The following is a 26755-nucleotide window of genomic DNA, read 5'->3' as shown; positions in this document are numbered from 1 at the left end:
GTGGGTTCAAGTCGGCCGACTGCTCTGGAATATTCAGCATGCTGGATTTTAAATTTCCATCTGCGAGGTGTTGGTGGGTTCAAGTCGGCCGACTGCTCTGGAATATTCAGCATGCTGGATTTTAAATTTCCATCTGCGAGGTGTTGGTGACGCGTCAACAAGCCTCTGTTGCGTTGTTCAGCAATTTACACATAAAAACTGCTAAGCGCCAACGGTGCAATAGCCTAGTGTTTAGTGTGTTGACATGGTGCAATAGCACTTCTGGGTCTCCCGAGTTCGAATCTTTGCTCGAGGACATTTCCCATCCCTACCCTCTCTCTCTCTCTCTCTCTCTCTCTCTCTCTCTCTCTCTCTCTCTCCCACTTTGCTTCCTGTCTAAATCTACTTGATAGAGGCAAAAAGGCCAAAAATAAATATTTATTTATTTAACTGCGAGCTCGTTAACTTTCAAATCGGGCTCAAATCAGGCTTAATCCTGTAGTGTGAACTAGGCTTTAGCAGTCATTCATGAAGAACCCATCTTTGCATCTGAAAACATGAGACGCAGCAGTCTGAAAAAGTTTTGCCATGTTGCTGTGGCATGCCAACTTCTGGAAACAGAAGCTTTGCAATGCTCCACTTCATTGGACACTACGTGTACAATTTCAAACTGTTTTATCTTTAAACGCCATCTAAAAAAAAGTGTGAGACACTGAAAAAGACACGAGTGTATAATAGTCATGCATGTCTGTCAGCTGCGTTTAAATAAAAACTGTGTAAATATAAGATTCTCTGTCATCTTGTTTTCAAGGGCCGCTTGCACCAGCAGTGCGCAAGTTAAAACGTAGTCTAGTTGTGACCTAAAGGGACTCCAAGTTACAATTTACGCACTACTAAATATTTTTGTGTTGCACCACTGAATCTATTTTAAACGTAACACTGCATTCCAACTAAATATTTACAGCAGCCTCCCCCCCTGAATAATGGTAGAAAAGACATAAAGGCAAGATTAGTTTACTTAGAGGACCTCGCGATGATAATAAAAAATGATCTTCTATATACAACCTTCATATCCTCCCTAATCTCGCATTTGTTTCATTTTGTGAAAGAAGAGCTTAATTTTCTTTTAATGAGTGTTTTGTGTTAATTGTATCCATCAATTAAAACGAGAATTTCTTTATGATGGAGTTATTTTCCCTGCTCTTTTCTCTTTCATGTGTTCAAGTTTAATGTTTTGATAACTTCATGTCTATTTTGAGTGCATTAACGGCTTGCGATGCAGGTATGTGCGTCATCTGTTATTAGTGACGGACTAATGTAATGCACTAAAAATGTAATTCATCATTTAATTTTCATAGAACAATTATATTTAGATGCATTAGGAGCACAATTTTAAAGCAGTTTAATTATTTAAATGCTTCTTATTGGATATTACATCATTCAATGCGACTATGCATGACTTTACGAAGAGCTTACGACCTACTAACTCCGGTTTGCCCCAAAAACATGTAGTGCAACTTAAGAGAGAACAAATTTATTTACAAACAAGCTAGTAGTTCGTAAGCCCTTAGTGTTCCACATTCCAGTTTAAGAAAGAACTTGCTTACAGCAACCCTACCTAGGTCAGTTGTTGTCCACTGCACCCGCTGTGATGGATGGACATCTAGCTAGCATTTTCATTGGAATATTTCAGTTTTGAATCTTACTGGATGTTAAATTAAATACACAATTGTTTTTCAAGGACCAGTGGGGGCCAAGTTGGAGCACTCACTCTGGTCCCCTGGGCACTGCGCTGGTTGGGGAAAAATAATCCATTACAATTGGCTTAAAATTGAGGAGACAAATTCAGGACATTGCAACCTGCAGATCCAGGGAACTTAAAACAACAACAACAACAAAAAACAATTGTTATTTAGGTGAGGACTAAGCCTACATTTTTGAAAGTTTAGTCTCTTAATTATAAAGTTTCATTTCCCATTATTGTTTATTTAGTTCTTTTGTATTACAAAGCTTTTCTGTTATGAAGCTGATTGTAACAAAACACTTCTGCCTGTTCAGTAGAAGCAGAAAAAAGCAAGCACTGGGTATTTGTTGCTCATTTTGTGCTGAACCTATATAGAACAGTGACCCAAAAATCGAGGTACATACCGAACCAGGACTTTAGTGTACTGTTACACCCCTAAATACAATATATGATGTTTAAACTTATGATGACTCTGAAGATTTACATGTGCAAGCACCAAAAATAAAATGTTTTTTTTTTTGCCTTTACATTTGTTAAAGTAAAAAAAACTTATCTTTGTCAGGTTCTCCTGCAGAACTGTCACCAAGCACACTCTCGCCTGTCAATCATGGCATGGGTAAGACCTATCTAACTGCTTAACCCTATGGACCCTTTTCACAAGCCTGTTATGATGCATTCAACAGCAGAATCTGAAATCCTTTTAAAGTTTTAAATATTTTCTTTTTTTTTTTTTTTTACGTATGAGCATTTATGTATGTAATATCATCTTTGCTTTAAGTTACAAAAAAACTAATTGTTCGAGGTGTTTCTAATGCAGCGTCTATGGGACAGGACAGCCAATTTGATGTTATTCTCTCCTCTGGCTCCCATCATCAGTCCCATGCTATTTTTTTCTTTTTTTTCTAAACATCTTTATGACATTGTGGAGTTTTTGCTTATATTGTTTGAGCAAGTAAGATGATAAAAAATGATTTGTTGTAATCCCCCATTTACTGCGCTCTTAAGTTTTCCCAACTTCTGCTACTGACAAACCCGGAAATGTGAAAAGGGTCTAAAAGGGTTTAATGCTCAAAGTCAATAATAATGGCTATCCACTGTTGAAATGAGTGTGTGATCCCATTTTCTCATTGGCTTTTTTTCCAGACCTGCAGCCAGTGACTTACTCAGAGCCTGCGTTTTGGTGCTCCATAGCTTACTATGAACTTAACCAGCGGGTTGGAGAAACATTCCACGCCTCTCAGCCTTCCCTCACCGTGGACGGCTTCACAGACCCCTCCAATTCAGAGCGATTCTGCCTGGGCTTGCTGTCCAACGTCAACCGCAACGCCACCGTCGAGATGACCCGAAGACATATAGGTATCAAGACCTCTTCTGCTCCTCCCTGCTCTTCAGCTTTCAAAGGGATGCTCAAGCAGAAATGAAAATTGTCCATCTGATATTAAGGGATTTTTTTTTCCTCCAGATTTTTTAGCTGAAACTATGGTCCTTGTTCGTGTCAAGTCATTAGCATCAGATTGAGAACATATACAGGCATAACAAAATGTATCTTGATGCATCAAGGGCTTATGAATTTAAACAATAGGTCTGGGCTAAAAAACGTTATTTACAGCAATATTATCTTTAATCTACAGTCTCCCCAAATGTGTGCTTAAGACAGTCGCGGGCACAAGATTCCTGAGAGATAATGACATAAACAAAACGCTCTGAATCTGAGAAGAGATTTTAAAACCGTTGTTCTTTCTTCAGTGTTGTGAACACGCCCAAACCATTTCCTGAGGCGGTAGATTAAAGGTAATGATGTTGTCTTTTCTTGCTCGGGCTACTAGTTTGGCTTCAAAAGGCCTCATTGAGTTGTCAGACTGTACACATGTGATGACAGACACACAATAAGGTGAAGTATAATTTGGGTTTTAAGCACTGGTGTCAAACTCAGTTCCTGGAGGGCCACAGTTTAGCTTTAACCCTAATTAAACATACCAAATTGAGTTATTCAAGCTTGGTGATCTCTGTCCTGCGAAATCGCATCACTTGACTGCTTGAAGGAGCAAAACATGACCTCTCTGGACAGAAATTTAAAGTACGGAGTAATCCCTTGCTTTTTTTAATGTCTAATAATCTTGTTTAATCCCGCCCCTTTTCGCAGCGCCATAAGACAGAATTTCGCACACAAACTGTAGTGTGACCGCAGCTTAGTTCCCTGAGGGCCGCAGCCCTGCACAGAGTTTTACACCCCTGGTTTAAAGGGAGAGGTGACCCACAAATGACAAATTGCTATTAAAGGGATGAAAATGAAAGTTCTGTCATTTACTCACTATCCACTTGTTCCAAGCCTGTTTTGAGTTTTTTGTTTAAAAAAAAAAAAAAAAGAAGTTATTTTAAAGAATGTTGGAAATCAAATCTACCATAGCATTTTTGTTTTTTGTTCTATGGATAACTGTAACTATGTTTCCATCCAAAAATGTGAATTAACTATGTGCCAAACCGGATTATCGCATAAAAGATGTGCGAATAAAGCAGCATTTCCATCCAACGAGTCAAAGCGAACAAAATAGTCATTTCCTGATTAACTGGTGCCAATTATCAACTATAAAAGCTGAATTTGCTGCAGGAGGAGAATCTGCATCAATCTTTTCTTCATCTAATAAATGACTTGCGCCTCAGAAGGCAAGCCTGACACGCAGTGAACACACGGTGGTGTTTGAAGGTGTCAGATGCGGAGCTCAGACACTCTTGATTCTGGAGATCAATGATAATATAATAATACTAGTACTTAAACGGTAATGCTTTTTGGAATGACCAAAACAATGTTTCCGATGTTTTATAATGTGCTCAGCCTGCTGGTTTATCCATTCACACAAATTTTTCTTATAACAAAATTGCATGACCTTTTTTAATGCGCGTGCCAGAGTTTGTGCGGTAAAAGTGATTCCATCGTACTTTGTGTGCATCTTTTCTTATCGAATAAAAAGTTATAAAAAGTTTAAAAGTTAAAAAAATGTATGCGCATATGCAAATGCGCATAAAAATAGGTGGATGGAAACATAGCTAATCTCTAAGGTTTCCAACATTTTTCAGAAGAACTCCTCTTGCGTTTAACAGAAAGAAACTCCTTAAGGTTTTGAACCACTTTGAGAAAATGGTTTGTAAACTTTCATTCTTGGTTAAACTATTCCTTTTATTAATGTTAGTGTTTTTTTTTTTTTTTCTTTTGTAGAAAAATAAAATTGACCCAACAGCTTTAAAATTATATATCAAAAATCCTGACAACAAATGTTTTTATTACTTTACCTTCCTGTAATGGGTTAAACCGGTTTTAACAATATACAGTGCTTCCGGAAAGTATTCACAGCACTTTATATTACAGCCTTATTCTATATGGATAACATTCATTTATTTCCTCAATTCTACACACAAAAACGAAGCCTAAAAAATCACATGTACATAAGCATTCACAGCCTTTGCCGTGAATCTGCAAATTGAGCTCAGCTACATTTTGTTTCCACTGAGGCTGCTGAAACATCTCAAGAATGATCAGAGTTCACCTGTTGTAAATGAAGTTGATTAAACATGATTTGAAAAGGCATACACCTGTCTATATAAGGTCCTAGGGTTGACCGTGCATGTCAAAGCATTAACAAAGCATGAAGACAAAGAAATTGTCTTTAGATCTCTGAGACAGAATTGTCACAAGGCTGGGGAAGGTTACAGAAAATATTTTGCTGCTCTGAGCACAGTGGCCTCTCTCATCCGTAAGTGAAAGATGTTTGGAACCACCAGGACTCTTCCTGAGTGACCAGGGGAGAAGGACCTTAGTCAGGGAGGTGATCAATAACCTGATGGTCATTCTGTCTGAGCTCCAGCATTCTTTTGTGGAGAGAGAAAAACCTTAAAGAAGGAAAACCATCTGTGCAGCAATCCACTAATCAGGCCTGTATGGTAGAGTGGCCATATGGATGCCACTCCCCGCCTGGAAATTGCCAAAAGGCGTCTGAAGGACTCTCAGACCATCAGAAACAAAATTCTTTGCTCTGAGACTAAAATTGAACTCTTTGGAGTGAATGCCAGGTGTAACAGTTGGAGAAAACCAGGCACCGCTCATCACCAGGCTAACACCATCCCTACAGTGAAGCATGGTGGTGGCAGCATCATGCTGTGGGGATGTTTTTCAGCAGCAGGAACTGGAAGACTAGTCAGGATAGAGGGAAAGATGAAATCAACAATGTACAGAGACATCCTGAATAAAAACCTGCTACAGAATGCTCTTGACTTTAGACTGGGGCGACGGTTCATCTTCGAGCAGGACAATGACCCAAAGCACACTGCCAAAATATATATGGAGTGGCTTCACAACAATTCTGTGAATGTCCTTGAGTGCACCAGCCAGAGCCCAGACCTAAATCCTATTGAACATCTCTGTTATGATCTAAAAATGACTGTACACAGTCGCTTCCCATTCAACCTGGTAGAGCCTGAGTGAGAAGTACTGCAAAGAGGAATGGGCAAAAATTCTCAAAGACAGGTGTGCCAAGCTTGTGGCATCATATTCAAAAAGACTTGAAGCTGTAATTGCTGCCAAAGGTGCAAAAATCAAAGTATTGAGCAAAGGTTGTGAATACTTAAGTACATGTGAAATTTTTTTTTTTTTTTTTTTAATAAAATTTGCAACCATTTCGAAAACTTTTTTTTCACGTTCTGGGCTATTGTGTGTAGAATTTTGAGAAAATCAATTAATCCATTTTGGAATAAGGCTTAACTTAATAGTTTTTGTCTGTTTTATTGATGTAAGTTTAGGTGACTAAAGTTAATTTCGTTAAAAAAAATGTCTAGCAGGAAAAAGACATTAAGATGTAACAATATTAACTGTTAACTATTAACAATATTAAGCGTTCATGATCAACGTCACATTTGCCGTCTTGCTGATATTCAAGAAAAACTTAAACTAATAATAATTTCCTACTCATTTACTCACGTGGTTAAACATTGAATTTATTTTCTTTAGAGTTTATTGCCATTTACATTTATAGTAGGAACAAAAAAATACTATCGAGGTAGGGCTGCACAATTTAAGCATCGATATCGCAATGTGTACATCCGCAATGGTCACATCACAAAGATATGCAATGTCCAGTCTGAATTATAATTGACCAGAAGCTACAGAATTGTATTTAATCACTGTATTTATATGGAATTTATATGATCTATGCAAAAAAAACATTTCATTTTATATTTTTTGTCTTGTTTCTAGTCTAAATATCTACATTTCAAAAGTGAAAACAAGATTATTTCACTTACCCAATAGCAGATAATTTCCTTAAAACAATAAAAAAAAACTCTTAATTTTCACTACTTTCTTCTGATGGTGAAAACTACAATAGTTTTTAATATTTGGGCCAGAAACGCGACAGCGAGAAAATTTTTTTTTTTTCATTTTGATTATTACATTTCTAAGCCTGAATGCTGTTAGACTCTCCAGAAAACTGTCAAATAGAGCTATTGAAACTGTATTCATATTGCAATATTTATCTCAGAAAAATAAAATCACAATATCATATTTTTCCAATATTTTTTAGCCCTTTATGGAGGTCAGCATTATTAATAACAACAACTCTAACATTTTATAATAAAATATTTGATGCATTGTTCTTTAACTCAAAGCACTACAAGATGTATAACAACAACAAAGTACAACCCAAGCCAGAATTACAAGCTTGCATAAAATCCCAGTAGCAACCCAAAAGTCACACCACAATATGGCATTAAAGAAGCAAAAAGATTACAGACTGCATAAATATTACAGTGATAATCATAAATTAAATGCTTTTCAAAAAGAAAGAAGCTTCTTAAAACAATCCAGTGAAACGAGATTTCTAATAATTGCCTGAATGCATTCCATAATTTATATGAGCTGTAAGAAAATGCCCTGCCTCATGGTTTTTAACCTACAATGCTTTCCAACCTACACGGATAATATTTGCATTCATCATTTTTCATTACTCTGAATTCTTTTGGTGTCAAGTTATGTTTTAGTAGGGTTTCTTTTTTGCAAAAGTGCATAACACGCTTGCTAACATGAGCTCACATATCGCTACAGGAATCAGAATAATGTAATACATGAAAATTTCTTGTTTTAATTTGAGTGAACGGCTATAATTGTGTCTCATGAGAGGAGTGAATTTATTGAAAACGAAATAAGTAAACAAATTGAGGAAGTCTCTGAATGGTTTTGTCTTAATAAATTGTCTTTACATTTGGGTAAAACTGAATTTATTTTATTTGGTTCAGCTGCGAAATTAAGAAAATGTGTCGGGGCAAAGATAAAAGTAGGGGATCAAATTATTACTCCAAAACAGATAGTGAAATACTTAGGTTGCTTTTCAGATAGGAATTTGACTGGTGAAAAGATGGCTGTTATAGTCCATTCAAAAATTTGTTCTAGAATAAAGTTTTTAGCAAGACAGGCAGTGCTACAAGATACCCAAACTCAATTTTAGTTAGTGCATTAGTGCAGCCATACTTTGACTATGCTGCAGCTTTTTGGTACAGCGGTAGTTCTAAAAAGATGAAAAATAAATTGCAGACAGCCCAAAATAAGTTGTGTAGAATTATTATGAAAGTCCCCTCACTTACACATTTAAATAAGGAACATAGTCAAAGTAATTTTTTAAAAGTTGAGAAGAGGGTAAAGTTTTTAAAATTAGTGATGGTTTTTAAGATTTTAAAGAAAACGGTCCCAAAATATTTTCTTTATTATTATGTTTTAGTCAGTGAGGTGCACAGTCATTCTACTAGAGCACGCAGCAGGGATATTTACCCATATAGATTCAAGAGTGAATCAGGTAGAAATTCTTTGTGTACGAGCTCTGCTGCTTGGAATATTTTGCCTACCATTTTTAAAGAGATTCAAATGGAGAGTGTTTTTAGAAGGGAAATTAAAAAGTGGTTGTTTTAAAGTTGAAGTTTTCTTGTTGTGCCGAGTTGCTGAGCTGTTGATGTTTGCACTCCATTTATGATTTGCTCGTCCATTTTTTTAAGTATATCGAGGACAACAATGGAGATAAGCCTGTGGCTTTTTTGTGTATTTTATCCTCGACAGTTTTTAAAATATGTATGAATTAGTCTAACTATTTTTGGTAAAATTGTCAAATAAAATCAAATCAAACTTTACTTTTAATAACAAGTAGCAAAGAAGATATGCACTCAATCATTTATTAAATGGTAAAAACAATCATTTAGCCCAAAAGGTTGGTTTTTCTTTTCTCCTGATGTTTATTTAATAAATTGAGTGCGGACTGGTCATTTGAAGAAATTTGGTCACCGCACCAAACTTGAATTTTTGCATTTGATTATACTGTAATTTTAATATATTCATTTTTGCTGGCTGTTTGTTTTGAATCAGGACGAGGAGTCAGGCTGTATTATATTGGTGGGGAAGTGTTTGCTGAATGTCTTAGCGATAGCGCCATCTTTGTTCAGAGCCCGAACTGTAATCAGAGGTATGGCTGGCATCCTGCAACAGTCTGTAAAATCCCCCCAGGTAAGACGTTTGTATGTCACTAGTCTCATTCTTTGGAAGATTGAGATCACATCAGTTCTTTTATGATGTGTTGAAATCTTCTCCCTTAGGCTGTAACCTGAAGATCTTCAACAACCAGGAGTTTGCAGCATTGCTGGCTCAGTCGGTGAACCAGGGGTTCGAGGCTGTTTATCAGTTGACCAGGATGTGCACCATTCGCATGAGTTTTGTCAAAGGCTGGGGAGCAGAGTACAGGTGAGAACTGCCTCTCTAGCTATGGGTTTATCTAAAAATGCCAATTAGATTTATGCAAAACTGAAATAGTGCTTAAAACATTTGCAGATAAAGCACCGTTAATATCCGATAAGTCAAAGAGAACACTTTATAAACTGGAGCTAAATATCAAAACAAAAAGAGAGAGGCACTGCAGGCATTTTTGTTATGTAATGCATGACTACAAAATGACCTCAAAAGATCAAAACTAAACACGATCAACACTTTTTGGCTTTGGAGGTATAAGATGGCCTTTAAGAGCACAGCCACTCAATATGGTTTTGCAAGGCAATAACACCAAACCACTTTGACAGACTTTATCTAATGTGTTTTAGAATGAACAAAGCAATTAGGATGTTATGCAATGTTGTCAGACTGCTGGTTTGTTCATTTAATGCCATTCCATCAAGCCTAGTTTGTGTCGCATGATTTGTTAAAACAAAGACTTTTTTGATGCACTTGCTGGAATTTATTCAGTTAATCTGTTTGTATCAAGTATTTTTTTTTCTCATATAAAGATATTTCTACTCTGTATTTTCAAAATGTATGCGCGTCTTGACATTTCCGTTTACGAATTTCTATGCTAAATCCCAAAATAAAATAAGTGGATGGAAACCATTTGCAAAAAAAACTAAATAAATAAATGGTGTGAATGAGTTTATGCGTCTATCAGTACATTTGATATTGTATTTTGTAAAAATAACTCTTATTAGGTCTCAAATTGCATTGTTGAGATCAGAATTCACAATTTCTAAAGTAATATTGAAATGCCTTAAGTAAAACTAAACTTTTACAGATAATTTGAATGTATATTTCATACATCTGCTCTTAATAGATTGTTACTGTATTCAGAAGAAATAAGTTGTTGTGTCATTTATTCACTGGAATCAGTATTTTTGCAAGTGGTAATACCTTTGCTATATATTTCCAACGATCAAATTTAATCATACACATAATTGCAAATTTTTAGATAAACATCATGTCTGTTTAATTTAAGTGTTGAACTGACTTTGCTATGCGTGTTCATATAGCAGCCCCTACTGGACAGATGTGAATCTGCAAGTTAATCCACTTCTAATGTGAAATTATTGTCTAACTTTAAGTTTGATATTCAATGCTCATAACAGTTAAAAACTTTTCAAAGATTTTTTTTATATTATATTTTATAATTGGTTGGCTACAAATAATAAACAAACTCCAAAGATTTTTTTTTTTTTGCATAAATCAGATGAAAATAAAAATTAATTGTTACAACTTGCAAGAGTTTTAATTACAAATGAAAGCAATACTGTTCTCCGAACTTGTCATCTACATAAAACTAATTATAATTGAACTGTGCAAAAAAGTGAAATTGACAAAATACAGCCTAAAAACTCTCTTTTAAAAAAGTGTTGCTAAATAAGAATACTGTAAATAAGACCATCACTTTAACGCACTGTCAAGGCTATATCACTCCTAAAGCGAGTGAGCCAAGGCAAGTTGCGTTTCCACTGTCACTTCTGAGGCCTAATCGGAGAGGGGTTTTCTCGGGGCCAGCAGCCGGCCTTTTACGGCCCGCCAAAGAGGGCCAGCTGAGGCTTCGGGGCGGAGTGAAAGGAGAAGCAGACACTAGTTTTCTGATCGCACAGGAGTACATGCGCCAAACAAACAAATAAATAAATAAGGGAAAGAAAACATCTATCCTTATAGGCTAGGGGTACTTTTGCTTATGATCGCCCTTAAGTTTCCCATTTAAATTCAAGGTTTTTGCATAAAATAATAAAGTTTTCATTTATAAATGACATTCTTTGCTGCGTCCTTCTTGATGTTTCAATAACGAATAATAATCTTTACACCATATTAAAGACACAGCAGACAGTAAAGGTTTTTGAGAGTTTTTGGCAAGTTTAAAAGGTGTGTTTGTGCACGTTTAGATGCCTGTATGTGAATGTGAGACCAAGCAAAAGAGCGCTCCCCTCACAGCTCTGTTAATGCCGCGAGCAGCTTTTTTTCCTTTCATTTTTTCTTGGAGATGATACACAATATGAATACAAAAGAAATACATACAACTTAACAAATTTCGTGTCCACTTTTGTAGGCTCAAAACAATAGTCATATCTTTATAAAATAGCCTAAGGTATATTGAAATAATTTAAAGAATTACAAATATCAGATGTAACAAAATTGCAATAAATTAATAAACCAATATAAAACAAACAAATGCTAGCTATAACAGTTTAGGTATATACAATACATAAATCAAACTGTTTTAAAGTCATATTAAACTTTCATTTTACAAAGGCCCATCTTAAAAACGATTTTAGATATTTTCTAAAAACAATAAACACCGAGGAGGTTTGAAATATTATTTATAAAGTGTTTGGATATGATGATATTGTTTAAATCAGGCAAACAGAGCATTTTTGGGTGATCGAAAGTAGAAGCAACCTTTTTTTCCAATCTGCGCAGCGTCGCTTTTTTCAAATGCATCGGGGGAAAACTGCAAATACAAAATGTTTTCTGCGTCCTCAAACAAGTGTTTGTTTTTATATGATGAGGGAAAATTTAAAAATTAAATTTTAAATACATGAAGAGCTTTATTAGTGAAAAGCTGCTGATCGCAACGATATATAGGCTATATTTTATTACTTGCTCTTATGTGCTGAAATACTGAACACTTTCCTTAAGATCACATAATAATATGCAACATCTTTAAATAAAGGGGAATTAAGTGTCACCTATTACCTATGAACATATTCACCTATTAAGTGTCATATAGCCTATAAGAAAAAAGTCATATGTTTCAGGGCTCTCCGGAGCATTTGGGCGGAATGTTTGACAGCGTCTATCTAAATGAGGATGTTACAAAATACATTTTCTGCCGAGTTATTAATTGAGAATTTCTGTCGTATTGTATTATGGATGGCTCGCTCCCTGTGCTGGTGAGACCAGCAGTCCAGATGTTCCGTGCGTATAGACATATCATGTACTGCTGTACAGTAACGTGTCATTTCTTTCGGTTGTCTTTCATTTTAATGCTCTCGTGATGGTGTGCTTTATCTGCCTGATTCTCGCTGAAGTGGGCAGGTTGTGTGACGTTTGATTCAGGGGATGTTCTGGGGGCGGGGTTTGTTGTGACGCTACTAGCCCGACAGTGGAAAAGCGATGTGATTTCGGCATCACTGCTCAACTTCCTAGGCGATGGGCCTGGCCTGGCCCAATAAAAGTCCTGGCTCGCTCTTGCCCGACAGTGGAAATGCGGCTAATCAGAGAGTTTTTTTATTATTATTATTTGTTTTAATTTATTTTTTGTTTTTGTTTTTTGCATCGAAAAAATTATTTGAGAAGTGTTTTGACAGTTCAGAGCAATGACTGTAAAAAAAAATGTAAAAAAAAAAATGTAGACGTGAAAAAATCTAAAAAAAAATATTGACGACGAGCCGGAGGCGAAGCTGAGGAATCAAGCTTCCAACCAAATACTTGTACGTCAATATAAATATTGGACTGCCCGATAATCTTTTATACACTTTAGCCTAAATTAGCACAAAAAATATTGCTCTTATAACGGATTGTTGGTGTTTATTGTTGGTCTTCAAAGGGATAGAAAAATCACTTGTATAAACAATAACAAAAACATATAAACAACACGCACATTTTAGAAAGTTTTTTTTTTTTTATTATTGGCAATCAACAGGACCCAAAATATGCAAACCATAAATTACTATTTAACATGCGGGAAATATGGTGCATTTAAAAGATAAACACAGCAAGATTTCTAAATACCAACAGGATGTTTAACACATCCCATCCCTGCACTATATAAAATAATTTGCACAATAAACCTGGCAGTATTATACAATTAACTGATGTTTATATGATATAGGCCTATCAGCTGCTGAAACATCGCTTGTATATTGTTTAGCATTTTTTGCCTTTTCATTTGGTTTATTCCATGCCTTAATATCTGCCAAAAATATTTTTTACCTTTTATTTTAATGTTTAGTAGGAATTTTCAAATAAAAAGCTAATGGTAAATGGTGTATTTAAAACTCAGTGGATTAACTCAATAACATGCTCAAACTCCATGTCAGAAACGTCCTTTAATGTGGACATAGGAAAACAGTAGTTTTGTCTTGCTAATAATTATTTCAGACTCATAAAAAGAATTACTGCTTGATAACAATCACCTGTAATTTCCTCATCATTGCTAGGCATCAGCAAACTAATAATAAAGCCTAATAAAACCCTCACATTACCGAATAAACAGTGATCCCTCAGATCCTCTCTCATTTTATCTTGGTAAAATAAAACCGGTATCGAATAATAACACTTCAGTCTCCTTCCGAAGCTCTGACGGTCTGCTTAGAAGATGTCAATCATAACTGTCAATAATGATGACACTCAGTGTTTTTATAGGATTAAATTACTGGCTAAATGCATACCATTTACATCAAAGGAAGATCTGCACCTATATCAGCCTGATAACCAGTGCCTTGACAAATTGACTATAATAATTTTTCGGGAAGTTTTATTACAAATGTAACTTAATTTTTTATTTGGGCTCAAGTCTCATTCATTAACACGGAGAAGGCGGGCTTTATGACTTGAACTGCAGCCAGCCCCCAGGGGGAGATCTAACGGCTAGGAGCATCGCTTAAAAGCAGGCGCGTCACACTTGGTTTAGAGCTACCATTCAAGTAAAAGGGAAAATACAAGATGCTGTCATTTCAGCCACAAATAAAGGGGATAATATAAGACAGAATGTGGCGGACAGTTGAGAGTCCCTATGCTGGATTTACCTCTCCACTGCTGTTGTTTGGTGCATGTCTGTCCAGTTACGTACTGCCCATGTACAAATTGTGGAAATTCAATCCTTTGCTCTGTCAACGCGGCCACCATCTATTATAATGTCTGTAGGTTCTGCCAGTCTCTGTTTTGGTTTCGCTTATGTACGTAAATGTGTAAAGTATCACAAGCAATGTATCAAAATGCCACTGATTTCCTGAAATAGACTTAGCATTTTGGATTAATCCAGAGCAGCTCTTTGAAAAGGAGAATAACTCTCCTTCCTCTCTATGTAGTATTGGATGAACACAATATGTGGCTTATTCCTCTTTCTTTTTGTACTTTGGAGAATAGAGGAGAACAAGGCATCGCTGCTTGAATTGGCTCTGAAATCTTTTGTGTTTTTTTCGGAGTTGAATTAATATGCATCGTACTCAGTGTGCAAGGTTTTTGTATTTGACGAATTTTTCAGATATGAATACGAAAAATGCATACAAAAATTTCTGACTGCAGTGTGCAAAGACCTTTACTGTTGCGCAGCATGAGTGACCCATAATGTGAGGCATATGTGCCATAAATTTGCCTCAAAATCGTGTGAAGAAAAAAGGGTGCTTGAAAATACTAGTGTGGAAAGGACCTCGTCAGAAACCGTAATGCAACCTCTGACTCTTGTTGTATTTGTTTTTGCAGACGGCAGACAGTGACGAGCACCCCCTGCTGGATCGAGCTGCATCTGAACGGGCCCCTCCAGTGGCTGGACAAGGTTCTGACCCAGATGGGCTCTCCCTCCGTACGCTGCTCCAGTATGTCCTAAACCCAGCTCTCTGTACTCTGCCCACCCCAAAACAATCACATCAAGCGACAACTCGAAGAACAACAGACTTACGATGCCCCCCTCGCTCCTTTCTCTTTCATAGTACTCGTGAGCCTTTCTTCTATCCTCTTCTCTATCCTCTCGACACTGATGTTCGGACCCGAACGCAGCACTTGCTGTCTCATCAGCTTCATGCACCTTTGATTCTCTCTTGTTTTCTTTCATAAACCCTCAATATTAAATGTATTAGTAGTAGAATTTGAAATGTATATTGGTTTTTATTTGATTTTTACGGTTTTCGAGAAGGAGGGAAGGTGCGTATGTTGTGTGGAAGTTCAAGAAGGCAGTACATGACTTCACACACACGTGTAGCAGTAAGGCTTTCTCCCCCCCACCCCGATGAAGTAAATACTCGGATACGAACGACGCCGGTGCTCCCAATCCGCTCGTTCAAGGAGGTTACTTTTTCTGGCAAAAAGTTACGTTCTTTTTTTTATTTTATACACGTTATAATTGTGTAGATTGACGCGGTAAGACTTAATCATGGTTTTCAATTTTCTTCAGCAATGCCAAAAGACACTTTTTATTTTGCTTTATTTTTTATTTTGAACCATTTCTTCCCCCAAACCACTATATATATATATATATATATATATATATATATATATATATATATATATATATATATATATATATATATATAAATAAATAAAAGAATGTTGCCTTTGATTTGAGGTATGCTGCTGTAAGACATGCTTCTTTTATTCGAACTGATAGGAATGTTTAACGAGAAACGTTTAATTCGATCCTTCGGAATTAGCTATTTATTCACTGGGTGAAATCTCCGCTAGCCGTGGAGTGTTTTCGGAGTCTGGCTTCCTCAGAAAGTGGCTTTTAAGGATGAACGAAATTTCTTATTGTCTCGCGCAATACAAATCTTTCAACAAAATATAATAAACAAACAAATCCAAGTATTTAAGCTTTAAGTGTTAATAAACTAGGTTATCCTTCACACAATTACAAGATTGTTTTTCCCTTTATCTTTCTTTTAGCTACTTTTTGTATTTTCATGTATTTTTATATATAAATATATTTAAGATCTTTAAAGCTCTCTTCCTTTTTATTAGAATTGAATATTTTTTTAGATCATGCCCTCTTTTTAAAGGAACATGGCTTCATAATGAAATGTCCTATCATACGAAAATCATTATTTAGCATGAAATTTTTATAAGCGCAAATATCTTTTTGCTCCTCTTCCTCCGCTTTTTTCACGGTTACCGTTTCGCCCTGATCTCGATCCCTCTGAAATGCATCTGATTTTCTTTTTTAAGTTGCTTCGTTCACAATACTGTATAACCTACCTCCCCTTAAAAGTACAGTTACCAAAATGGGAAATTCAGCCTACGGTAACATTGCGGGTTTTATTTGTTTGCAATTGGGGAAAAAAAAATCGAAAAAAAGACTTCCAAACAGGTTGCTTTTACAGGGAGAACTGTGCAACTTTAGTGTGCGTGCTCGTTGTACAACTTTTACTAATGACTGTGATATAGCTGTCTGTTATTCTTTACTTGTTGTGGCAGTGACCAGGCGTTGCAAATATTCATTCCCTTCTTTCCACCTTTGTCTCCGTATTTTCCTTCATCCATCTTTACTACTCTTGCGATTGTACTTTAAGTGCATCTAGAAAAAAAAAAGCTGACAAAGATGTTGTGGCCCATTTTTAAAGCCGATAAGTGGCCAATAAGACACTGGGAACATTCTGTTTGCCATTATTATTATTATTTTTTTGACTGAGTGTGGAAAGAAAACCAAATAGAACTGAAAGTGGACCAGACATATATGCATATAAATGTGTATATATAATTTTATTTTACTTTTTTTTCTGTTATTTTTTTCTCCTTTTTTTTTTGCAAAGCATTTAACAGTTGGTGAGCTTGTTTTACCATTAGAGAGATGTATTGGTAGGACGTGAACTTCAGGCGATAAGCTTTTCAGGCGTGTTGCATATGCAGACTTCATAAATACACTAATAAAAGTTTTAATTCTCATGTTAATGCCTGTCTTTCTCTCTTTTTTTTCTTGTTTTGTACAAATCCTATCAAAATGGTGTGTATGTGGGTTTCTCGTGAAAGCTTGTCTCCACCATGGAATAATAAAAAGTCATTTTTATTTTGTGGGCTTTTCTTGAAATTGCTTGTTTTGAATCTTGCCATTTTTAAATCGATGTAAACTCTATATTTGAGTGTAAATTCTGGGAAACAAACTCGTGCGTAATTGTAAACCCCAAACTTAGTCAGTTGAGGATGAAAAAAAAATTATGGAAAAGTCTCAGTATTGTCTTCTTATATAAAATCTTGCAATTCTGATTTCTTGGGTAATTTCTTCTGATTTCTTGGGATTTCTTGAAAACCGGCTTTAATGGATAAATTAATTCAAATTATATATGCTTTTTTTCAGACCACTATACTAAAAGTACATTAATAAGACCATTTAGTGGGGCAAAATGGCATGTTGTGAAAATTATGCCTCTAATGTTGCAGGCCTATAGCCAGTGTTGTGAAAGGGTTGGTTCTTTTTTTCTTAAAAAGTGGTCCAATTATTTTGGAGATTTAAATGATTTCATTGACATTTAGTCATTATTGACATCACTATTTTTAGCTGGATTAGCTTGTCAGGTGGTCATCATGACCACACTTTTTGATGATTGAGAACATTGATTTTAAACTCAATTCCTCGAGGGCTGCACCTCTGCACAGTTGTCCTCCGACACTAATCAAACACAGCTGATGCATCTAATCACGGTTGATTTTTGAATTTGTATTTGTGTTTTTATTTATTTATTTGTCTATTTATTTATTTATTTACTTATTTTTGGATCAGCCATGTTTGATTGGGTTACAGAACAACTGTGCAGTGCCTTCCAGGAATTGATTTTGAGAACTATGATTTTAAATGAAAATTTATTGAAGATATTTTTTTTAAATACAACTTTATTACAACATATATCATTAGAAAAAAACATAATAATGTAGATCTTCAGAATTTTTCTAGACTCTATTGTAAAAAAAAAAAAAAAAAGGTATATTTGAAAGTTCATGGATAACAACAATAGCAAAATAGTTTTCAAATTAATTTTAATATGGGCTGCTTTTGGTGCTTCACACCTTTTTACTAGTCATTTTTTTGTTTTTTTTTTGTTTCAAGAATAAGCTCCAAGATTTACAGTACAAGTTACTTGTAAAATATTTAGTATATTTAACAACAGTAAAGTAGGTCAGTAGTAACAGATGACATCACTTATGACGGATTTTGTTTTCTTGCACAGCTGGATGATGACTTATGAAAAGTAATTGTTTGCATTGGCCAAAACTAAATGTTTGAAGTCACACCGAAGCAATAACTAATAAAAGGATTCTGCTTCTCTTTTTCGATTACTTATTTTCACAATTTATGATGGCATAGCAGTCAAAATAGGACAAATGAGCTTATGTTTGTATAGGACAAATTCTGGACGTTTGTCAGTAAGGGATAACGAATGTCCCCCCTGACTCCCTGGGTACGAGCCTGTGTGGGTCAGTCTTCATTTTTATAAGAGTTTATATTTTAACATTTGTTTTACAAGCATCAAATGTGGGTCCAGATTTCTGTGTTTAAATATGCTGAATGATCATTTATAGCCCAAACAAGGATTTATTTTTATGTGCGAGTGTGTATATTAACAATTAACCTAACTACATTGTACAGTACACATTGTGAAATGTGGATATGTGATGTACAGAACTGTAAACTTTCATTGTATGACATGTTTGTGGTTGTTAGAGGTACATTTTCAACATCTTTAAGATTTATCTTTTAGCATACATCAGGGTTGTTTAAAACTGCTTGTGGAGTGCAGGGTTTAGCACAAACATACCATACCTCCCTGGAAGTTCCAAGTATTCTTGAAGATTTTAATTAGCTAGATTCTGTTTTTTTATTTTAGGGTTGGAGTGAAACTCTGTAGGATTGTACACCTCTGGAATAGACTAAATGGGTGGATTCATTCAGCCATTCATATTCTATAGCTCTGGTGCCTAGATCTGCTCCACTGTTCTGCAGGGTTTATCTTCAAGATGAATTAAGTGCACAATAACCAGTTAATCAGGGTCTGAAGACTTCCAAGACAGGGTTTTGGTACTGGGTGAGAGGCAAAATCAGCAAGACATTAGCCCTACAGGAGCAGGATTGAACACCCTTACCTAGACTAAGGCTCCAGCCAAAATTGCATGCCATCTTGCGGGAGTAATTAATTAGTGACCCCTTAAAAATATGTTCTAATTAATATAATAGTGTTTGAATGTAATCTGGACATACCATATTTGACATTTGCATGTGACTTACCAGTACCAGGCGTATGCTATTCTTATATTCTTTTCACTGGCATCATGGGATGTCAATAGGATCTATTAGTGGCATCCAGGTACATTTTGCCTACCCTTATGAATACTCTAGATTTGAACAAGCTTCTGTGTTTGGTTGGTTTTATTCTGATGTTGGATGCAGCCTAGTTTTGTAATAACCCTTAGACCTAGTTTAGCTTGTTCGGGTATGTTTAAGAGGGCCTTGACTCTCCAGGACTAAACTCACCAACCCCCCTGGCACTCCTGTATTAGTCATTAAAACATGTGTTCTTTCTTTGACCACCAGAGGGTGCCAGAGCTTTAATAAAGAATGCTTGTGCATGTGTTGACAGTTCAGCTGCCCATCAAACATCTGGTGGTATGCTCTTGTTTGCTTCATTTAAGTACATAATGATGTTAAGTAAGGTTGTTTGATCTTCTTTTCGAAGTGCAACTGCTCTCCATTGTTCAGCTCCTAACTTTTTTTTTTTTTCTGATATTGGATGCAGCCTAGTTTTGTAATAACCCTTAGACCTTGTTTAGCTTGTTCGGGTATGTTTAACAGGGCCTTGACTCTACAGGACTAAACTCACCAACCCCCCTGGCACTCCTGTATTAGTCATTGAAACATGTTTTCTTTCTTTGACCACCAGGGGGTGCCAGAGCTTCAATAAAGAATGCTTGTGCATATGTTGACAGTTCAACTGCCCATCAAACATCTGTTGGTATGCTCTTGTTTGCTTCATTTAACTACATAATGATGTTAAGTAAGGTTGTTTGATCTTTTTTTCGAAGTGCTACTGCTCTCCATCGTTCAGCTCCTAACTCTAATAAAACACCTGAACGCAGTGTATTTCAGTAAATGTTATAAGTCACTGGCCTTTCAGAAGCAGGTTTTAATATAAAACACAAAGACCTATAACTGCTAATATGTATATCCACTGGAAAAAGTGATAAATTTCTCTAATATCTCTAGCGAAAGTGTTTAAGCCATCTCACTCTGAATCAACGTCCTTACCGATGGTTGGGTCTATGGGGGCCTTGATGTTAGGCAGGACCACATAGATCCAATCAAGTTGCTAAAAGCTCTGAGATGTATCACAGCATTCGTTAATCATTTCTCTCCTGTTAAAACCCCTCTTCATAGTCAGGATAGGCACTAAGTGGTTTCTCCAAGTTTCACCGTAATAGTTCATAATTTATGTAGCATTCGGTCTTGAAGTTGCATCTGGTTTGGCAGCATTTCACGGTGTAAACCCTGGCGGCTCATTAATGTGCACCAGAAAAACATTTCCCAAAAATGTATATTTATTTACAAACTGACTTACTGGAAATGTCTTCTGAATAGGCCTATTGGGTTTGCAACTTGTTTGATTTGAATAGGCATACAATTGGAGGATGCAGTCAATGTAGTATTGAAACAATGGAGGTCGTTTATTTTACATTTTTGCATTTGGCAGACTCTTATGATCCTGAGTTTCTGTGTGTTCAAGGTATATGTTTTATCATATATGCTTTTCCAGTTAATCGAACCCATGGTCACTTCCATGCAGAGTTCAGCTGGCTTTGTGTTAAGTTTAACCTGGAGGGGCCAGGGTCATGCAGAGTTTAGCGCCGACCCTAAACAAACTTTTTTACTGAGTACATTGAAACTTCTAGGCAGGTGTGTTGAGGCAAGTTGAAGTAAACTCTGCAGGCACCAGTCCATGTTTGGTGACCCCTGATCCATAATGTCAGCATAACTCTGATTTTATTTGTTGCAACCTTGGAAAGGAAAATCAGACAATGGTAAGGTTGTGGGTTTGATTCCCTATTAGTACCATTATCTTATGATTAAGCTGCAAGATCTAGGTATTCAAGGTTAAACAATTAGGTCTAACTATCAAAAATGTAAGCATCTTAATGTTTTCCTTTTTGGTATTTGTCCATGTCAATGCAAGCCAATGTCATGGGTTCAATACCTATGGAAAGCCTGACAACACTATAACGTGTCATTCATTCCCTTGAAATTAAATCCAGGATCTTGCTGTTGTTTGCGCTGTTTTGCTATTCGAGATACAGGAAGGCCATTTTTCACTTAACCTCTATCCATAATGTAAGTATGAGACTGTTTTCCATTCTTGGGCCAGCCGCTCTGAGCCTTCTTGGGTCTCTTCATTCACATGATTGGTTAACTGTGAGATTTCTTTGCATATAATACCTTACCGACCCTCACAATACCTCCACCATCTTGTGCTATTTTGCATGAATCACTCAAGAGTAGACCTATTGTTAAATTTGGCCATAGGGAAAGAGCAATCATGTATAAGTTATGGCCAGCTAATTAAAACATCACCCTAACCTATACTTGACCCTGACTCTTTTACAATGCGCTCTACGGATTCTTTTGTGTACTGCCCTCTGACTTGTCCAGTGTGAAGTGTTGGATGTCTTCTGAAGTCTTATTCCTGATACTCTGGCAAAGGTCTGCAGCGGTAACTGGAGCACAAGGGCCCTGCAAAGAATTAATTAGCCTCAAATGAGTTTTTCCAGCCATGGTAAGCACTGACAATGACCAAGATATACAGGACATCGAAGGGGTCAGATAGTCTTCGGAGAAGTGACCCCCGAGAGACCTTAGAATGAAGGGGTGATAGAGTGGTCAAATGGAAAATTTACCCAGAAATTACAATTCTGTCTGATTTATTCAACCAGTTTAAGAGAATATATGGTGCCCTTGAACTGCACAAGTTCTGGGAAAGTAAATTGGTAGCTGTCCAATAGACTATTCAAATGCTTGTTCAATTCCGCTCCTATTTTTTGGTTGGATAGCACCCTAAACAATTGGCAGAATTTTAACTCTGATTATGGTAAGACATCTCACCTTAATGTACCTCTGTCATGCACATTGTTACCAGCAGCTGGCAGCAGTTCTAAAGGAAATGACCCAGGTGGGCTAACAGCCAAGCTGTGAATTTGTGTTGCTCTCTTATTGACAGGGTAATTAAAGCAATTATACAGATTATTACTGTTTTAACCGATTAATACAGTTCCAGTAATGAACACTTTTATTTGCCAGTGAGATGGGCTTAACTAACAGCTCTGTTTTGGTAATCACAGAAGTAATTAGAAGTGCCAGCTTCTTATTACCGGGTACTTGCCGTTTAGGTGACTTTGAGAGAAGACAAGTAAACCCACATTGACAATGTCACAAAGAAAGAGAACCAATGACCTTGTCTTAACCTAAACATGGTGACACTTCAGATAGGAGGGAGGTCATTTGACTGACAGTGATAGTTTGACCTCAGGGGTCAAGTTGCATATGAGCAAATGTGGTCTTGCTTGGACGAGGATGCATTTGACATGCCTTTCATTTAAAAGTGATCAGAGATGATTGCTTCACATGTGCTAAAGATAAGATTTTAAGAGGACTAATGCATAGTCCCGATAGCTTGTTTAAAACACTAAATGCATAAAAGTATGCATCATAGATTCCGATCCCATGTAAACATCACAGCAGAACAAAGGAGACAAGCCATGAGGAGTAACAATGATACTTAAGTTTCGATGTACGGATCTGCATGTAAGAGATACCGTGGGGTTGTAAAGATCTGAACGAAAGTCCTCTTATTTGCAGTCTGTTTTCAGAGGTAACACCCAAGCGATTTGCCGTACCCCACTCCCACCCAAAGAGAAGCTGGGGAGAGTTATAAAAAAACTGTTACGCTTAATAATTGATGTGCTGCATTTCAATCAATTTTACCACGGCGCTAGGCTAATTAAGGGTTGTCTCTGATTCCCAGGGGTAATTTAAAGAAAGAACGCAGAAAAGAGTTTATTCTCATTCTTTTTTTTCCCCTCTCTCACTCTCCTTCTCAGCTCCTCTGTTCATGGGAATTCGCTATTTCAGGAAGCAGAGATCCGTTCCTCTCTGTGCATCTCCTGGGGCGGAAGCCTAAATGCAATTAATACAGCCGCTTTACTGCCTGCTAATTATTAAACGATAAAAAGAGATTATTTTACACCAGACTAATTTAAAGTTCATAGATGATTGTTTTAATTAATTAAATAAGAAAAAGTACACTTTAAGCATGACTAACGGCATTTGCATATGAAGGTAATAATTAGCCACAGTGACGGTTCTCACCTAGCTGTGCTATATGGAGGAGAGGCGTATTAATGAGTGCTGCTTAAAAGTGCTTTTCTTTGGGTATTTAACAGTAAAATTAATAACTAAGGAGTTCAGTTAAGGGAAGGGGGAGTTGCTAATCCTTAAATATACAAAGGCACCTCCTCCCTCCAAAATCTATGCTTGACTCAGACAAAAAGTCAGCTTGGCTGAATCTTAAGGCCTGTTGTTACTCCAGCATTGATTTCAAATTGATTTCCGTTGCATATTTCAAGGTCAGTTTTGTCAAAGTGCTGTTTAGTCAGTGAGTAGCATAGACAACTTGGGGGTTTTTACTGTAATCACCGTCAGTTTTCTGAAAGTCTTTATGACGTCTGAAGCCTTGGGATTATTTGGGGCATCAATGATCTTTATCGACTTCTAAAATGCCATTGGTAAGACTTAATTTTGCATCAGGCCTAAATTTGAGGATGTCAAAGTGATTTAACTTCTGCAGAATCAAAGAATTTTAGGTGTTCAGATGTGATCAAATAATAAATGAAGAACATCAACAAGTAAGAAATTTGTTATTAGAAGAAAAAAAAAAAAACCTGAAGAAAATCATCCAGGTTTGGACCAACAAAGCGAGTACATGACAAGGGATTTTTTCTTATTGGCTACTCTGTTGAATTACCAATTGTTCAGTAGTGTTATTCGTAGCGCACATTTTCATGTAGAACCTTCTCCTGACCTCACTGTGGCTCGGGGAAATGATCGTGTGGTGGACAATCTAATTAAAAAGTGTGTCAGAACAAGAAAGTTCGTTCCCTTGTGAAGTGGCGACTGATACAAGGCCCCTGAGAGAGGAAGCGGGAGAGGACTTGCTCTCGAGTGTTGATCCTTCCTGAACTGCTATTGAGAAGATGAAAAGGAGAGCCATGTGCGACTCTATTAAGCATTGCTTCACAGAGCTTTGTGTTTGTTTGTTTAATTCTGTGTCCTCTCTCTTTCTCTCTGTTGGTTGTGGAAGAGATGTCTCCTCACCAAATAGCGGGGCTTTGTCAAAGATGAAAGAAAAGCGAGTGTGGGAAGAGGTTTGGTGGCAGAAATGGAGGCCTTAAAATTGTGCGATGGTCTCAGGTGTTGGAGGAGCCTCCCATTACATTTGGAGCAGTTAGAAGCAGGGGCTGCTGTCAGTCCGATGTCTGCTGTACCTTGTCCTGGAAATGGCCCTTTTGTGCGACTAGCTTATCCATTTTGAACAACAGCCATGTGCTGGCCTTTCTACTTTTGTCTTGAGTGTGTACTCTTCTGTGTTCCGCTAATCAATTCCATTCTCCGTCTTTTATTCATAATAAAGAAGATACACTTGACAATATACGTACCGACCGTGGCTAAGTTAATCTTCTTAGTGAAGACAGCAGTAATGCATGCTAATAGAATCACTATCAAGGGCTTTTCTTCAAGTTCATTAAAGCCTAAAACCCTTTCATTTAAGACAACATGTTCTTGTTAATTGCAAACATTCTCTGTAGGTGTGATGTTTGCATATGGTAAGCCTTGGACAAAATGCCGTTTGACTTCAGTGCACCGACAATTTTGCTTGAAAAACATGCGAGCAGTCTTCTTTTGTTAAGCTGATCATATGTGATATTGATCTTGATTAAAAGTGGCAGTGGACTGGCTGGGTAATTTTAGGACACAATAAACAAACCAACTAGAAATGTATTGATTACCCTGGACTTCTTGTAGAGCAGGGGTGTCAAACTCGGTTCATCGAGGGCCGCAGCCCTGCACAGTTTAGTTCAAACCCTGCTTTAACACCAACTTGTTGGTTTCAATCAAGCCTGAAGTACTCAATCAGTTTGATCAGGTGTGTTTAATTAGGGTTGAAACTAAACTGCAGACCTCCAGCCCTCCTGATACATGTGTTGTAGACAAATGTTTTAACTTCTACATGTTAATAAAACTTATGGATATTCCCCAACTTTACTGAGCATTTTTTTTTTCTAGACAAGATCTCAGACTGCGTGTCCTGGGCAACAAAGTCCTCAGAACTGAAGTGGGGGCGACCTGATTTTTCCCCACAAGGACTTGGCAGCCTTTGGCAAGCGACCAAAGGTCATTACGTTCAATTAGCAGTACAGCAGTACTCATCAAGCCTGACATTGACACCCAGAACGTAATGAAAAACTATGGCGAGAGGGGACATTAACGTTCCTTCGCATTTGGCTCCATTTGGCTTTGCTCACTGTGCTTGAATCACAATTCATCATATGCAATATTAGAATTGTTGAAAGCTACTGACACCAAATATTATTACATAGTGTTTTAATAGGTTCCAGGGAAAAAAATGAAATGATTTAGAACATTTTGCGTACCCGTTTTTGTTTTTGGTGAACATTCATGATCTGTCATCATGACAGATCTTTGAGCATTTTATTTTTTGCTATTAATAGTTCTTCCACCACCAATGTGTCATTTGCACCAAATCTGACATGCATCATATGGACATACTGAGTACAACAAATCTGTGATGTATGATATATGAGTGATATGAACCAGTAGCCAGACCCCTGGATGGTCCCATCCTCTGGCTGGTCAGAGGGTGGCGTTGACCCCAGGCGGGGTCGAGGTGATGACGGATGGCCAGGCTGTAATGTTGGGGGTGCGTAGTGAAGGCCTCGGGGGTTCACGGCGGCCCTGTTCTCTACCCTCGACCAACCGGCCGTGTGCGTTATTGATGCTCCTGCCCCGGGGGAGAAGAAGAGGAGGAGGGTGGGGAGAGGGATTGAGAGGGGCTTGTGGGAAATGGATGCACAGGGGCAACTCTCCATTCTGTCATCAAACAATGGGCTCATGAAGGATGGGCGCCGCTCAATATGATCAGTCATCTGTTGATCAAGTCTGACGTTGGCACACTATCGTTCTTGAGTTCTTTACGCATGAGTCCCTTTTTTCTTTTGTTTGTCTTTAGTTTGACTTCTTGATGTTGGAGTGGGGCGGAGGGATCTAAGTCAAGACTGAAATCTGTGTGCATGGGATACACGCACACACCATATGCTCTACAGCACCCACTCCATCTAATATCATATAACTGAGACTGCTGAAGCCCTAATGCACACAAACAGGCAGTCTCGCTGTGGTGAATAGGTAATGCGTCAGATCAGAGTGAAGTGCTCGGGCTGTTCTGTGGCTTGAC

General features: G+C 37.1%; 1 protein-coding gene across 7 annotated transcripts in view; it reads left to right on the top strand.

The window, feature by feature from the left end:
- Nucleotides 1–17141, top strand: part of smad2 (SMAD family member 2) — a 59029-nt gene extending 41888 nt beyond the window's left edge. For 5 of the 7 annotated variants that reach the window (XM_073913512.1, XM_073913511.1, XM_073913513.1 and 2 more), the window contains 5 exons: nt 2286–2339; nt 2867–3079; nt 9120–9257; nt 9347–9491; nt 14964–15345. In XM_073913512.1, the coding sequence (XP_073769613.1) occupies nt 2286–2339; nt 2867–3079; nt 9120–9257; nt 9347–9491; nt 14964–15087 (674 nt within the window). In that variant the 3' untranslated portion in view covers nt 15088–15345. Of the gene's footprint in view, nt 1–2285; nt 2340–2866; nt 3080–9119; nt 9258–9346; nt 9492–14963 lie in introns of all 7 variants that reach the window. The other 2 variants (NM_131366.3, NM_001290015.1) reach the window with 1 other exon arrangement.
- The last annotated feature ends 9614 nt before the right edge of the window (nt 17142–26755 follow it).

The sequence above is a fragment of the Danio rerio genome, chromosome 10, assembly GCF_049306965.1.
Source record: "Danio rerio strain Tuebingen ecotype United States chromosome 10, GRCz12tu, whole genome shotgun sequence".
NCBI classification, from domain to species: Eukaryota; Metazoa; Chordata; class Actinopteri; order Cypriniformes; family Danionidae; genus Danio; species Danio rerio.
This window is presented reverse-complemented; position numbering and strand designations above follow the sequence as displayed.